Raw genomic sequence first — 15683 nt, 5'->3', positions numbered from 1 at the left:
TTACCCATACCAGAAACCTAGTTAATTTTAAAAAAGCTTAATTGGGGCACCTGGGTGGCTCAATGGGTTAAGCCTCTGCCTTCGGCTCAGGTCATGATCCCAGGGTCCTGGGATGGAGCCCCGCATCAGGCTCTCTGCTCAGCAGGGAACCTGCTTCCCCCTCTCTCTCTGCCTGACTCTCTGCCTACTTGTGATCTCTCTCTCTGTCAAATAAGTAAATAAAATCTTTAAAAAAGCTTAATTTAGGGGCACCTGGCTGGCTAGTTAATGGAGCATGCAACTCTCATTCTCAGGGTCATGAATTCAAGTGCTGCATTGGGTGTGGAGATTACTTAAATTTAAAAAAAGGATTAAAAAATTTAAAAAAATTTTAATTTAAACTCCATGCAAGAATAATAAGAGGAATTAGAAGTTATTACCAAGAGGATAATAATGGTACAGAAATGTTCTTACCCTTTCCCCCTCTTTCTTCAAAGCCAATGGTGCGATGCATAGAATTTGTATTTAAAGAGGTCAAACCACTTGCTAGCCTCCTAACCTTCTCATTAGTATCATCGATTTAGGGGGGTTATACCTTCAACCATGGTGTTTCTTGCTCAGGCAAGATTTTCAGTCTTGATCTAGAGATTTCCAACCGCTCTGGAGACACCTCAGAAGAATCTGGTAAACCTGGACATAGTCGGCATTTCCCTGTGGTAGTTCAGGTGGTAAATCCCTGATTCCCCCCACCCACCCACCCATTCTGGCTTATCCTCTGCTATTATCCTAATGCATTTTGTGAGCTATAAGCAGAGCTGGCTACAGTGGGGCCCAGAGAGTCTGGTGCAAAATGACAACAGCAGAACATTAAACCAAAGTCAAAGCTCTAACAAACACAGGGCCCTGGGTGTAATACCATGAGGCAGGACCTCCCCCTCCTGTGCCAACTAGCTCAGCCAGTGCTTTGTTGTCTTTGTTCAGGCTTCCCAGTAACAGTTCATTAGCAGAAAGGGTAGGGTAGGGTGGAGTTCAAAATTCTAGTCTAATTTCCTCATGTAACAGATGATACAACTAAGGTGTAGTGAGGTTTATGATTCATACAAAGTTAGACAAATAATTTCTGGAAAAGCTTGATGGAGAATTCATATATCCTGACTCTTAACCCACTGCTCTTTCCACTGTATCATAGTGACTCAATATGTGAAAGAGAAAGAGAGAGAACCCCATTTTTTTCAGTTTTTCAGTATGCCCAAATGATTTGACATGATTTGAATATATCTTAGATGCTGACAAGGTTGCTGACATAAAATTAGTATGGGGAAAGCCATGGTAAATTCTCACGTCAATATAAATAAAATATAGAATTTTAAACTTTTCTTTTTTTCTCAGTTTTTCCTTTCATGTTCCTGCTCTCCATTTTTTTTCACTGGGTGATCCACATCCAAGTCTACTGGGGTAAAGTGAAAACATCCAAGTTCTTCAAATTCTCTACTCAAGATGCTTATTTATAATTTCCATTAATATTTCAGGATTATGTTTTCCTATTTTAGATTTTTTTTAGTCATGTTTCTAAAGGCACCCAGAAAGGAATGACTTCATGAAACACCTTCCAAAGGTGAATTTTTATTAACCATTATGGTGATAGTAAATAAAAAATGTCTCAAGCCTAACATGGAACTAGAGACCAGGAAAAAAAAAAAAAAAAAGAAAAAAGAAAACCAACACCCTTTATTCATGGTTCATTTTGCTTTCCCATTCCACATATTACTTGTTTATTCCCCCACATGCTTAATGATATCCTCCTACATGCGTTCCACTTCTTCAGATTAGATGAAACTGTGTCATCCTGTCATAATACTCCATCCCTCCCAGACCTTTCCAGCACAGCCGTTCCTGCTTTCATCTATCTAAGCTCACAGAGCAAAGAGGATGGGTCAACAAACTCCTCAGTTCACATGGCTGTTTCAAACCAATGTTTCTAAGTCATGCATCATCATTAATTTGTTTATTCATTTATTTATCAATTCAACAAACAACCCATTTGTCAACCATCAAGATTGTATCAACACCGCGCCCACTGAGAGGGACTACGAAGAAAAGCAAACTTAACCTCTACCCTCCAAAAACCTCCAGTTTGCAACTGTAATTTTTTGAAGCCTCGGTCATCCATTTTTGCCATCATGTTTTAACACACTACTTGCATAGCTCAGGTAAGATGACACTGTCCTATGGTCATGTTTACACCAAGGCTGTTTATTCTATTACTCTGGGAAACTTCATGGCTCAATAGTCCATGCAGGATTCTGGTTTCCAAGGCTCTGAGTCTCTCTAACCACAGGGATGGCCACACTTTGGTACTGGGCTAAACCTGTGACACTTCCAGCTCTGCAAACCAGAACGTGAAACTCAATCTGTTTCAGCCTTCTGCCCTTTCCCACCATCCCGTTCTTTGTTCCCCTGATGTAGATTCTTCACTGTGATAACTGGGCTCTGACAAGTCTTCACGTCCATTTCACCAGGTCTGCTTTTACTTGCCTCAGTTGACCTCGGAGCTTGAAATTTTTTCCATCCCTGTCCCTTATTCTTGTATTCTTTTTGCCCTGCCCAAGAAAATCCAGCCCAATTTCTTTGCTCCTAGAGTATCAAAAATGTCTAAAGAAATGTAAATAATTGTAACAGACTTGTTTCAGTCCATGTTATCCAAGTGGGATCTTCTTTTGTGATGGTAATTGAATCTCCATATATTGTCCACAGCAATTACTCTAGATTTCTGTTCTTCAAGAGTCCAACCCTACTCCCTTCCCTTACTGTCAACTGATCATCTCTTTTCCTACTTACTTTAAAGAGTGCAGCCAGCTCACATGACATGAATTCCCTGAACTACCTTAACTTCAACCAAAATCATTCTTCCTTTTTCTTTTGATCTTATTGCTAATAAAGCTGTACCTCTGCCCACAGCCAAGGCTACTCTCTAAGGCTACTTCCTCACAAGCTACTGATAACCCAGTCTCCTTTTACATTTTCCGCTTTCTCTATGCCTCACTTTTGCACAGAGCCATATTTAACAAGCCTTCTTCCTGAAGAAAACCTTCTCTGAATTTTGCAGTCTCTTAAGACACTTCTTTACCCTCGTGTCTCCAATATTTGACCCTACACTGTCAAAAACCCTCTGCAATATTGAGCATCTTTCACTTGAACCTACATGGCTTGTATTTCAAATAAAACATCTTCATCCACATATTGTTATGATGCTAACAATAATTATGATAATGATGGCTAGCAACAACTGTTTATTATGTCTAACATTGTGCTAAATATTTTACACCCATTTCTTATTCATCTACCATTGTTTTATTTACCCAGTTGAAGGTAAGTCCTTAATGTCAGTGACTGTTCATTGTGTTTTTCAAATACAAAGTGTCTTAAACGTAATAGGGTCACCCTAAGTGACTATTGATCTGAATAGCTAATTAGGCTATTAATGATTTTTTGGGTAAAGTTTGCCTTCATGTCATTATGATTTTTTTTGAAGATTTTATCATTAAGTAATCTCTACACCCAAGGTGGGACTCAAACGTACAACCCTAAGATCAAGAGTTGAATGCTCCACTGACTGAGCCAGCCAGGTGCTCTGGGATTTTGCATTTTTTAAGGACAAGAGTTATATCTTCTATTTTCTTAAAGTTTCTTTCTCAAACCCCAGTTTAAATTCTGTACACAACAAACACCCTGACAGAAAAGAATAAAGGTAGGTATCTTAGTAAAGTGATGAATATTGTATTATTTGTTTATTTGATTGTCATTCAGGACAAAAAGAAAAACAACATATGATTCCTGATGCCAGCCAGTGATCAAGGGAAAGTCTTTGACAGATTTCATCATTATACACAAACATTGTAAATACCACTATCTCCTCTTCTATGTTTAAAAAAGGACCCCAGGTAAAGATGAAATGAAATAGAAAACTAAGCAATACGCAATTCCTTCTCCGTCTTCATGTTTTGACCTCAAATGCATTGTTGGAGCAATGAACAGACATTTGTCCTACAGCTTGTCTGCTTGGTTTTCAAAGATGTCAAAGGAATTTAACTGGCAGAGGCTCTCAAAATTGACTGGTTAAGTCCTCGCATTACAAATTTGTTAGATATTGCATTTTTGTTTTCTAGAGAAGAAGCTAATGAGGAACCAGTGTAAAGGGAGGAAACAGTTCAGAGTCCATTTATTTCTTAATGCATAAAATTGGTTTAACACTTACCTGTAGATACAAACTGGTGAAAATTGTATAATCAAATAGTGAAATGATCAAATCAGGGTGAGCATTTAGTATATGTTAGGCACTGCATTAGGTATTATTTTTTAAAATTTTATTTATTTTATTTTTTTATTATTTATTAAATTTATTTAAAGATTTATTTATTTGACAGAGAGCAAGAGAGACAGGGAGAGAGGAAATATAAGCAGGAAAAGTGGGAGAGAAAGAAGCAGGCTTCCCATGGAGCAGGGAACCCGATGCAGGGCTCGATCCCAGGTCTCTGGAATCATGACAAGAACAGAAGGCAGAGGCTAAATAATCGAGCCACCCAGGGGCCCCTGCATTAGGTACTTTAAAAATAATATTCCATTGGGGTGCCTGGGTGGTTCAGTCTGTTAAGCATTTAACTCTTGATTTCAGCTCAGGTCATGATCTGAGGGTTGTGAGATCATGCCTGGCATGGAACTCTGTGCTGGGTGTGGAACCTGCTTAAGATTCTCCAGCTCCAAATAAGCCAATCACAGAAAGACAATTATCATATGATCTCACTCACAGGTGGCATTTAAGAAACAAAACAGAAGATCACAGGGGAAGGAAGGGAAAAATAAAGCAAGATGAAATCAGAGAAAGAAAGAAACCATAAGAGATTTTTAATGATAGGAAACAGACTGAGAGGGTTGCTGGAATGGAGGGGGTAGGGGTATGGGGTAACTGGGCGCTGGACATTTAGGAGGTCATGTGATGTAAAGAGCACTGAGTGTTATATAAGACTGATGAGTCATTGACCTCTACCACTGAAACTAATAATATAACATATGTTAATTAGTTGCATTTAAATTAAAAAATTTCACTTGTACATAGGGAATCATTATTTCCACTTTACTGATGTAGAAATGAATTCTTATATACTCAAGTTCATGAACTTGGTAATTGGTAAAGGCAAAATTCAAACGTTGTTTCTCTGACTCTAGACTAATCTAGAGCATCCCAAACCAACACTTGCCTTTGATATATAAAAGCATTCATATATTATTCTGAAAAGATTGGAAACATGTTTAATGACTACAGTTAGAGTTGATATACTTAGTTCTTGGACAATAATTTTATTCTGTTCTGTAAGATTAGGAACTGAGACTTAAGTTTTCCTTATCCAGTTTCTAGATGTAAGGTTGTAAGGTGATTTTCTTTTCTCAGCAAAGGAAGGAAAGATGCAGGTGGTTATTAATAGTCCTTTATAACTGGAGTACTAGATTGTCTGGATAAATATAACTTACACACATTCAAAGAGGGAAACATCAGGGGCCTATTTGGGTCTTGATATGCACGTGGAATGGCATGAATGCTAATGATCACCAAGCACCTAAGATAGACCCTTGTTACTACTAGCACGTAGGCTTCATAATGCTCCTAAGTTTTTCCATTTCTCTAATCTTCTTAGAAAATGGTTTTTTTTCACTCTCTTAAAAATTCTACATAATAATTTTATTCTGAATTTGAATCTGATTAAAATACAGAAGGTGTAATGTTCCTTATAAAAGGATATTCTTTGTCTTCTGTGTTAAAACATACAATTTCTTTCATTTGTAAAACACTAAAACCAATATAAGAATATTAAATGCAATGTAAAGTGTTGTTAATATAAATCAGGGTTTGTGATACTTCCTGTTATAAATCAACTTTGCTGTGCTCTAAAACTTTATTGTAAAAAAAAAAGGTGATATGCTATATTGTTGTTCTTCGTGTGTAACAAGTTGATTTCAGGGACTTAAATCCAGGTTTCACTCTCTGAAAATACTGGACTTAATCCCTCCATGGTAATGTTTTCCTTTATTGTGGCTTCCATTCTCAGAGACTATTTCTTCTTCACCAAATGTTCATTCATTCATTCATTCATTCATTCTACCAGTCATAACTCCTACCATGTGAGTTCATTGCTATATTGGGCATTCTGAGGCAAGAAGGAATTTGCTTTTTTTTTTAAAGCAAATATTTTTGGGGCCCTTACTAAAGCTAATATATATATATATTATTTATTTAATTACTTCAACAATCCTATGAGGTAAATGGCATGATACTCTGCTCCCATTTTAGAGCTCAAGAAATCTCTTGCCCTCACAAAATTAACTAGGTAAAATAGGTATAAAGGAAAAAATAGGTAAAAAAGGAACAGTCTGACATGTTAAAATTAGTAGTGTCCACCTGAAGGCTGTGGAATTTCAGAGAAGGAAGAAATTGACATGATTTGGGGTGTTTTAGGTCGACCACATTAAAGAAATGGAATTTGAGCCGGCCCTGAGGAACAGAAGGGTGAGTAGATTTTGGATAACTAGACAAAAAGGAGTGAGAGATTAGGGTCTCAAGGAACAGCATAGGCAGAGATTCAGAATTTGGTATAATTGTGATTCTTTTTTGATATTACCAGGGGATCTGTTCTGAGGAGAATGAAACACTTTTGATATGAAATGGATGACACTTCATACTGCTCTCTGAAGAATGCGGATTTTGCTTATGGTTCCTAAGGGGCAAGTATGAATTCTAAGAAGGGTATTTGAACAATGAGAAAAGGGTTATAGGATGAATGTGGACCCACCAAATTGAGGAGAACATGAAGGATAGAGACCAGTCAAATGTAACTGAATTTTTCTCATTTGGGAGATTAATGAGAGATGAAAATGTCTGGTTGATTATTTCACACCAGGTATCAAAATATGTCAACTTGGAAATATGAAAGGGAAGTCCACTTGTTGTTTGTCTCTCATTACTCCCTCAATTTCTTTAAAAACTCCTTGTGACATAGACCATTCTAGGGTCTATAGTTGATCAAGTGACCAAAACCCCATACCATTTCTGTCCTGAAGTAGCTTACAATCTAGTGGGGAGAAACATACCTGCTGACAACTAACTATAATATGAGAGAAAACTTGTAAATGCTATAAGAAGACCCTCAAAGGAACGAGTAGTTAATCTTGAGTGGGAGACTGTAAGATGACTTCCTGGTGGAGATGGCTTTTAAGTATGGGTATGATTCTGTCAGACTGAAAAGAGTTTCTGTGTTGATGGAACATCATAAGCAAAGGCAAAGGATTATAAATGATAATCAGTCATTCAGAGTTGAGGTATATACTAGGAAGTGACAGTAAAGGCAAGATGGTGTTAGATCATGAGGATGACAATCCAACTCAAATGCCAACTCTTTCAGAAAGTAGTGGAAAACCATAGGAAGTTGAGTATGAAGTGGTGTGGGAGATGAGTTGCAATTATTCATGGATATTCCCAAGTGCTAGGAAAACAACTTCTAACTAACTTTGGTAGTGTGAAGAGTGAATTAAAGAAATTAGGGATTGAAATGGGGTTGGTGAACAAGGTATCATAATAGCTTGAATGAAAGTTGAGTATTTAAGTCAGGATAGTGCAAAAAATGATGGGGAGAAATAAAAGTGATATATGCTATTTGAGATAGTAGAATTCATAGTAGTTGATGACTAATTAGATAAAGTATATAGGAGTCAAAGATGATGCCATAGTTTCTAGCAGGACAGCTCCTCAGAATGGTAAAAAACCTTCCGAGGTGAAAGGTTTGTCAGGTAATTTAGCTTTTATTTCCAAATCTGCCACCAGTTAGCTATGTGGCATTTTTTACTACTGTTTCCTCAACTATCAAAATACAATTAAGAAATTGTTCTGTAGTATAACTTTCAATTTTAGAATTCTGTGCTTCAATTCAATTAAACTCTTCCCATTGCTTCTTGTAGTTTTAAACTCAGCAGAACACACTAGGAAGAAGATACTTTTAGATTCTAAAAGTCTATTCTATTTACCTATATGAACTTAATTTTTGCTATTTAATGTGTGGAGCTGAGAAGGAAATTCAGAGGTTTTTACTTACTTTTAGTTAGGAATGAAATCTGTGTGTTGAATATTCAGTGAGAAGTACTGGAAACAGTGACTTTGTCTTTCCTTCACAACTTATTCCCATTAATAATAATAGTTTTTATCAGAAAATTTGCGTGACGTGTTTAGAATTTATCTATTTCAATATCTATTGGCGCGCCGGGCGCGGTGGCGCGCGCCTGTAGTCCCAGCTACTCGGGAGGCTGAGGCAGGAGGATCGCTTGAGCCCAGGAGTTCTGGGCTGTAGTGCGCTATGCCGATCGGTTGTCCGCACTAAGTTCGGCATCAATATGGTGACCTCCCGGGAGCGGGGGACCACCAGGTTGCCTAAGGAGGGGTGAACCGGCCCAGGTCGGAAACGGAGCAGGTCAAAACTCCCGTGCTGATCAATATCTATTGGCTCTTTTTTTTTTTTTTTAAAGATTTTATTTATTTATTTGACACAGAAAGAGATCACAGGCAGAGAAGCAGGCAGAGAGAGAGTGGGAAGCAGGCTCCCTACTGAACATAGAACCCGATGTAGGGCTCAATCCCAGGACCCTGAGATCATGACCTGAGCTGAAGACAGAGGTTTTTTTGTTTTGTTTTTTTTTTTTTCAATTTATTTATTTTCAGAAAAACAGTATTCATTATTTTTTCACCACACCCAGTGCTCCATGCAAGCTGTGCCCTCTATAATACCCACCACCTGGTACCCCAACCTCCCACCCCCCACCCCCCCACCCCCGCCACTTCAAACCCCTCAGATTGTTTTTCAGAGTCCTGAAGACAGAGGTTTAACCCCCTGAGCCACCCAGATGCCCCTCTATTGGTTCTATTTTGATTAGAAAAGAAAAATGGTCTGATAGTAAATTAATTCCGTATTTATTCATTAAAAATATATTTAGAGCCTATTAATTTTAAGGCACTTCTAAATATAGAGAACAAACTGATGGTTACCAGAGAGGAAGTGGATTGAGGGGTTGGGTGAAATAGGTTGGGGATTAAGAGTTAAGAGCGTACTTATTTTGATGAGCACTGAGTAAGGTATAGAATTGTTGAATCACTGTGTTGTATACCTAAAACTAATATGACCTTGTACATTAAAAAATAACTACAATAAATTTTTTAAAAATTAAAAAATAAGATTGAAGTAAACTTAAAAAAAAAAAATTAAGGTGCTCTTATAGGCAACATGGCAGCCTAAGAAACAATCCATGCTCTCAGAGTTTGCAATCTAATTTGGAAAAGACAGCACATTAATTCACAACACACTACAGAATTTATGATAAGGTTAGGTGTTTCCTTCAATTAGCATTCACTGGAAGAAGGTATCAGTGTGGGTTGGGATGGCTAGAGAAGGTCAGCCAATAGCTGGATCTTGTAGGACTTGGGTGGAGGCAAAGAGATGGTCCATTAATAAGCAATTTCAACCAGAAAAGATGACTTATTGCAATTCCCCATGTATTTAGCAACAGTTTCTGGGATAAGAAGCAGCAACTTGCAGTTGTAAAGAAATATGTATTTATTCTCTAAAAGAGCAGAGTTATAAACTGAGGATCACCAGTAAGTTCCTAATTACCAAGTCCAATATATTGTTCAGCATTTTTTCCTTTGAAGTTATCTGAATCTTTGATTGAATTGACCATTCGCTACTTTTTGAAACTTTCTTTCTTTGCCTTGTGGTTGTTTAATTTTTTTTCTCTCTATCTTAATCTTTTTTCTTTCAGCGAATTTGATTTTTCTCCCCATCCACCAAGAGCCCTGGCCTCAGCTTTCTACTTGTTTCAATAAATACACTCCCAATGGTTAATGTCATGGTCCCAAGATGTTAAATATTATCAGAATATATTTGCATCACTCTCAAATCTATGTCTTCAGCCCTGACTTCCTGTGTTTCGATTCCTCATTTCCGATGGACATTCTTTCAGTCACATCCATATATAACTTTGATATGAAAATACTTCTGTCTAAAGACTAGCTCAAGGTCTTCTCAAAATTGGATCCTCCTTCTTTTTATCTAGAAATATCAAGTACTGCCATGTTCTAAGCGTGCAGATGTATAATCCTGAAGCCATTTTGATTCCTTCACCCAGAGATTCAACTGATTGTTAAGAAATGATGTTGCTAATTTCACCACTGTCACCACCCCAAGACAAGCATTTTATCACTTCACACCTGAGTGACTACAATGACTTCCAGTTGGTCTTTTAAAGTCTGGTTTTCCCCCACAGAAATCACGGTAGTATAACATGACACAAATTCTTTGGTCTCGTGCTTTACATCCTCCATCAGCTGGCTTCAACTTAACTGTCCAGCTCCATTTCCCATGAATTACCTCCTAGGACCCTCTGATTCGGGAGAATCCTTTATTCACTATCTTCTCTACAGATTTCACAATGTCTTTCGTTGGCCTACACATTCTTCTGCTAGAAAATACTTCCTCACTTCTTCATGACCACTGAGAATATACTTAGTTCGCATTTCACCTCTGTCATGGAGCTTTTCCTGAATACTCACCCCACAAGATCTTTCCTACCTTTGTAATTTGAAATAACTATATTCCTTCTATTTGTTGTGTATCGGCCCCTTTTTCTTATTGTTCTTTTTTTTTTTTTAAAGATTTTATTTATTTATCTGACAGAGAGAGACACAGCAAGAGAGAGAACACAAGCAGGGGGAGTGAGAGAAGAAGCAGGCTTCCCGCTGAGCAAGGAGCCCGACCAGGGCTTGATCCCAGGACGCTGGTATCATGACCCTAGCCAAAGGCAGATGCCTAACTGACTGAGCCACCCAGGCACCCCTTCTTTGTTTTATCTTGTATGTTAGTCTCCCTCTTCCAAATTAAATAATAACCATGTCTTAAACTTCCTGGCCCATCTTCCACCACAAGTGCACCAACGGTGTGCATAGAAGATTCTCAATGAATACTTACTTGTTTTTTTATTGACCGAATACACATAAACTATAAGCAATAGTGAGTAGTATTAGAAAAAGAGATCTTAAAGCCTGGTGAAAGTACATTTTCAGAATTGATTTTTAAATTTTTTGTACAGGAATAATTTTTATTAATTTAGAATTCAAGTGCATAAAACAGCTAATAAATTGTCACTTTGTGGGATAAATTAATTTTTGTGACACTTTTAATGTCTATAAAGTTAATAAGAATTAGGATTTATTTATGTTTGAGCTTGAAATTTAACAATTTACCTTTAAAAAAAAACATATAGCCATTTTTGATGCCATGAGTTGGGATATTATAGAAAGTATCAAATGTATGCTATCTCTTTATTATTGTCTTTTTACATGAAGTTATTTTGCCTTGTTGGTACCCCTGCAACATCGATGATTAAACCTGGAAATATTCTTAAGTAGCAATTAGTGTGATCTATTTATTTTTCAGGTAGGGATACTAGGTTCCAAAGAGAGTAACGGATATTCCTTAGGTTACAATCTGGTTATTGCCAGAGCTATACCTGAAAACCAGGATTAATCTTTCTTAATTCTATACATTTTCCCTAATCCTATATTACACAGTTTCATTTTTGTACCTGAAATTGACATACTCAAATGAGAGAAAAATTACAACAGTTGTTCATTATTTCTCTTATTTTACACCTAAGAAAGTGAATTAGTGCCTTGTAAGTTATTAATAAGGAATTCTAAATAGAAGCACAGCATGAGCAGTTTATTATGATGTGTATCAACACAAGGGAGATATGACTATCATCTGAATTATTCACATTTCTAAAACTTCATAAAACTGTAACTTTTTTTCTCATTGGTGACTTGAGCGGATATACTGCTATGATTTTTTGTTTCATTTTGTTTTGGAAGATAACCTTATACTGGGCACCAGGTAAATATTTGTAATGGCCATGTGAAGGATTGTTTATAACACCAAAAATAATTAGCCTTATCCAGAAAAAGAGAGAGAAAAACAGTGAGTCAATGTACATTTGCACTGGTGACGGGAGAATGTGAGGGCAGTCATCATTCAGTGTTGGGAGAGGAACATAGAATGTCACAAGTGTTCTGAAATCCCATTCCACAGCAGTTGCAGACTAAGAAGAAAACACTGCTTACCACTTTCCTACTGTAATATTTTTGGCTTCAATAAAAAGAAGTGAAATTGTCAATTTTCTCTAAAACTTCTGCCTGGAAAACGTTATTTAGAAGAGGCAGAGGGTACCCAGAATTAAAAGTGAAGAAAGAATACAAAGGAGCTCAGATGATCAATTTTTGTGAGGAATGTTCATGGAAATTTGGTTTGTCTTCCTGAAAAAACATTTACCATCTAAATTACAGCATATCATTTGAATTCTCAATCACTACTATCAAGCGGTAGCCAGGAGAGGCATATTACATTCTAATTCTGAGATTATTCATGCCATCTTTTAAAATAAAAATTACTACCAGAAATTTGCCCAACTCGTGCGTTTAAAAAAAATTTATGTATCCAGTTCAGTTTTCTTAACTTTCACAGGCAAATCAGGGTCTTAAGAATGAAAGATGTATTTGCTGAGAAAAAGAAAATACATAAATAAAGTAAAATAAAATAGAGAGAACTCCGCTTTGAGACCAAATCAGGCAACCTGTAATGTCTGACTTCATCGCTAAGTCATGGAGCTACCGATGCATGGGCCGGAATTTCTCTTCCTGACTCACTAAATCCGCATGACACGGGGCAAGGATGATCTTGGCTTGGAAAACACAACTTACCTGTACCATTGTTAACTGCGGTCTGGATCGTGGCTTCCGGCCCCATCGTGTCATAGTCTTCCTTCATTTCTTCTGTGGGGGAAAATTATCTTTAGCATTTGAAAACTGTAGAAAGGCTTACTATACTAAGCATGCCAACCACAGGAACAAGGAAGATTCTTTTAAAGGAAACAGAGAAAAGGCTTGTTGTAACCCTCTAAACAATAACTTTGTTCAGGCAATTGAATGACTCCAATAGTGCTAGCTACACAAGAACTTATTTACTTTAAGCATTACTGCAAGCTGTGAAAAACAGAGGTGCTTATTTGGGACAAACGAAGGGCTTTTCTTCCGGTGGCAGTTCTAGTGACAAACAGGGGGAAAGATATTATTTTTTCAATACGAGTCAAAAGCAACTAAGTATTTGTACTTAGGAAGAGGCATGCCAGCTGCTGGGTCTCTGGTAACTCGGGGTGATTAGTGGCCAGTTGAACATTTCATGCTTTTTCCCCCCTTGGAGGAGCTATGATGGGGCTAATCTTTGCAGGCGTTTTTTTTTTTTGTTTGTTTGTTTGTTTGTTTGTTTGTTTTTTAAACCTAATTCTACATATCAAAACTTGAAATTCCCAGTTTATAAAATAAGCATCCCAGAGGTACTTGAAAACACCTGTTTCACTGTTTCAGGTAAACTTCTAAAACAAACCTACCCTAGGCCTTTCCCTACAACTCCACAAAGATCTTTCTTCCTTATCATTTATGCTCCAGCATATAACTGTAGCCATTTTCTGAAGAAAAATATATAGAGGTAAACAAGAGCTCAAGGTGGTGATGAAGATGAAAATATGTAACACTGAGGGTGAAGATTCATAGGTGAAAAAAGGTTATTTTCCAGAATTGCAATGTTTTAAATGATGGGGAATTTGAAAAACAGGAGAGCTCTTGAATTTTCTGCCTCCCAAATTACAGAGTATGTGAGAGGGCAGAGAAGGACAGCTGACAGTTTAAAAAATGCTTTGAGTAAATAAATTAAACACGGACTTTAAAAAAATCGTATTTTTACAATAACCATACTAATGAGAACCAACCATGATCCAGGATAAATACCTCTCTGATCATCATTTTGCTTAAAATAAGAGAAAGTTTATAAATAGGACTCTGTAAATTCCCAAATTATCCTGAGCATTCTTTGCTTATCTCATTCTAGTCATAATTATCTGGTAGAAAAACAGGTTCTAGCAAATGGTACAGCAAAATTAAAATATATGATTTACAAGTACTATCCTGCAGCCTATCTGTTTATGTTATCAGAACTAAAAAAGCCCGGGCCTCTTAAGGTAAAATACAGATATAAATAGATGCTAATTTAATGCTACCACCCATAACAGTCTGATCATTTGAATGGTATTTGTTTAAACCGTACAACCGCTTTAAATATGTTTCTGGCCCTGGACTTCTCTCTTACTTAAGGAATATTTTCACAGGGACACTTTGCATAAAACATTTAGAAGTTCAATATATAGCAATATTGTATTGTCAATTGTAATAATCGATCAGTTGAAAGGCTTCCTCATCTGATATTTTTATCAGTCTCTAGAAGGAATTAAATTAAGGTATTTCTGAGAAGTTCAGTACTGGCTATAAATATAGCTTTTGTGTCTTTCTTCCTCGCTCATCTCATGTGATTTCTGGTAGCCAAGAGTCAGAAGAATCATAAGTTTTCCATCTGAGAGATCAAGTCACTGAGGGGAAAACAGTTAACAGCACTCTTTTTTTTTTTTTTTTTTTGCATAATAGTGGTAATGTTCAAGATTTCTGCTGTACTTCCTTCCTCATTGTCATTTTCTTATGAAAAAGTAAAGAGAAGTTACAGTAGATGGCTGCTTCCCAAATTATTAAATGCTGGGTATACAAATGTGTCGTTGGCACCCTGTGTGGATTGCATTCTGTGGTAATACCTTAGCTAGAACCCTCTTTTACCAAAGATTATGCAAGTGGGATGGTGTCACTTTTACCTAGAATGTACTTGGCTTCAATTCACTGAGCACCAACGTTTCCTTTTTTTGAACTTTAGGCTCAATTTATTAAAATCAAACACTAATCCTTTTCGGATTTGTATGTGAAATACTGTGTATATGCCTATTTAATCACGTTTCCTGCAAATCCATTTTCAGAAGGACATAATAATCCATAGATTAAGACCATCTTCTCTAAATTACAGGCAACCCTGGCTGTCGCTCTGCCTCTCGCCTAACCTTAAACATTTTCCGAGACAACTCTGACTCAGCACACTGGGTCTAAAACCACATAGTATATTTGTTTTTAAAACACTTGTAAAAGTTTGCATTTTCCAGTCACCCTTGGGATGAAGGTTTGTAAAAATAAAGAACACTTTCTTCCTTAAGATGAAGAATCCTTGAATAAGCAGAAAGAGGCCAAGATGCAGGTGATTTATTTAAGTCTGTGTCAATGATAATGATGTCATGGTTTCCAGCACACTGTGTCCACCCCATTGTGGGACGAAAGAATGTCAAGGACAATTCTAAACACAAAACTTTGATTGTGCTGGAACCGGAAAGGCACAGTAAGAGCTCCACCGCACTCTTCAGTTGAAAACCTGCATCCTGCAGACAAACTACAGAATGCATGTGAGAGAGAGCAAAGGAGAGGGGGCTTATCTCAGAGTCAAGCTATGTGCTGGGGTATGATGGTAGACAGCCAGGCACCAGGGATAAAACACTACTAAATAAAACAGCACCAGAATTAGAATTATTGTCTATATTGTGTGTTTTGAACAATAAATAAGAAAAATATTTTATCAGAAGAAAAATGTGTTATCTGAGAGTCAGGATAAACAATGAGTAGCTTTTTAAGACCAATTTCT

The 15683-nt window shown here is 37.0% G+C and overlaps 1 protein-coding gene across 1 annotated transcript in view; it reads right to left on the bottom strand.

The window, feature by feature from the left end:
• ZEB2 (zinc finger E-box binding homeobox 2) overlaps window positions 1–15683 on the bottom strand; it is a 124923-nt gene that overhangs the window by 24914 nt on the left and 84326 nt on the right. The window contains exon 4 of the mRNA XM_044244373.1: window positions 12824–12895. Coding sequence (XP_044100308.1) covers window positions 12824–12895 — 72 coding nt within the window. The remainder of the gene's footprint in view (window positions 1–12823; window positions 12896–15683) is intronic.

The sequence above is a fragment of the Neovison vison genome, chromosome 3 (genome assembly GCF_020171115.1).
Source record: "Neovison vison isolate M4711 chromosome 3, ASM_NN_V1, whole genome shotgun sequence".
Lineage (NCBI taxonomy): Eukaryota > Metazoa > Chordata > Mammalia > Carnivora > Mustelidae > Neogale > Neogale vison.
Note: the sequence above shows the minus strand (reverse complement) of the source record. Positions and strands in the feature narration are given on the sequence as shown.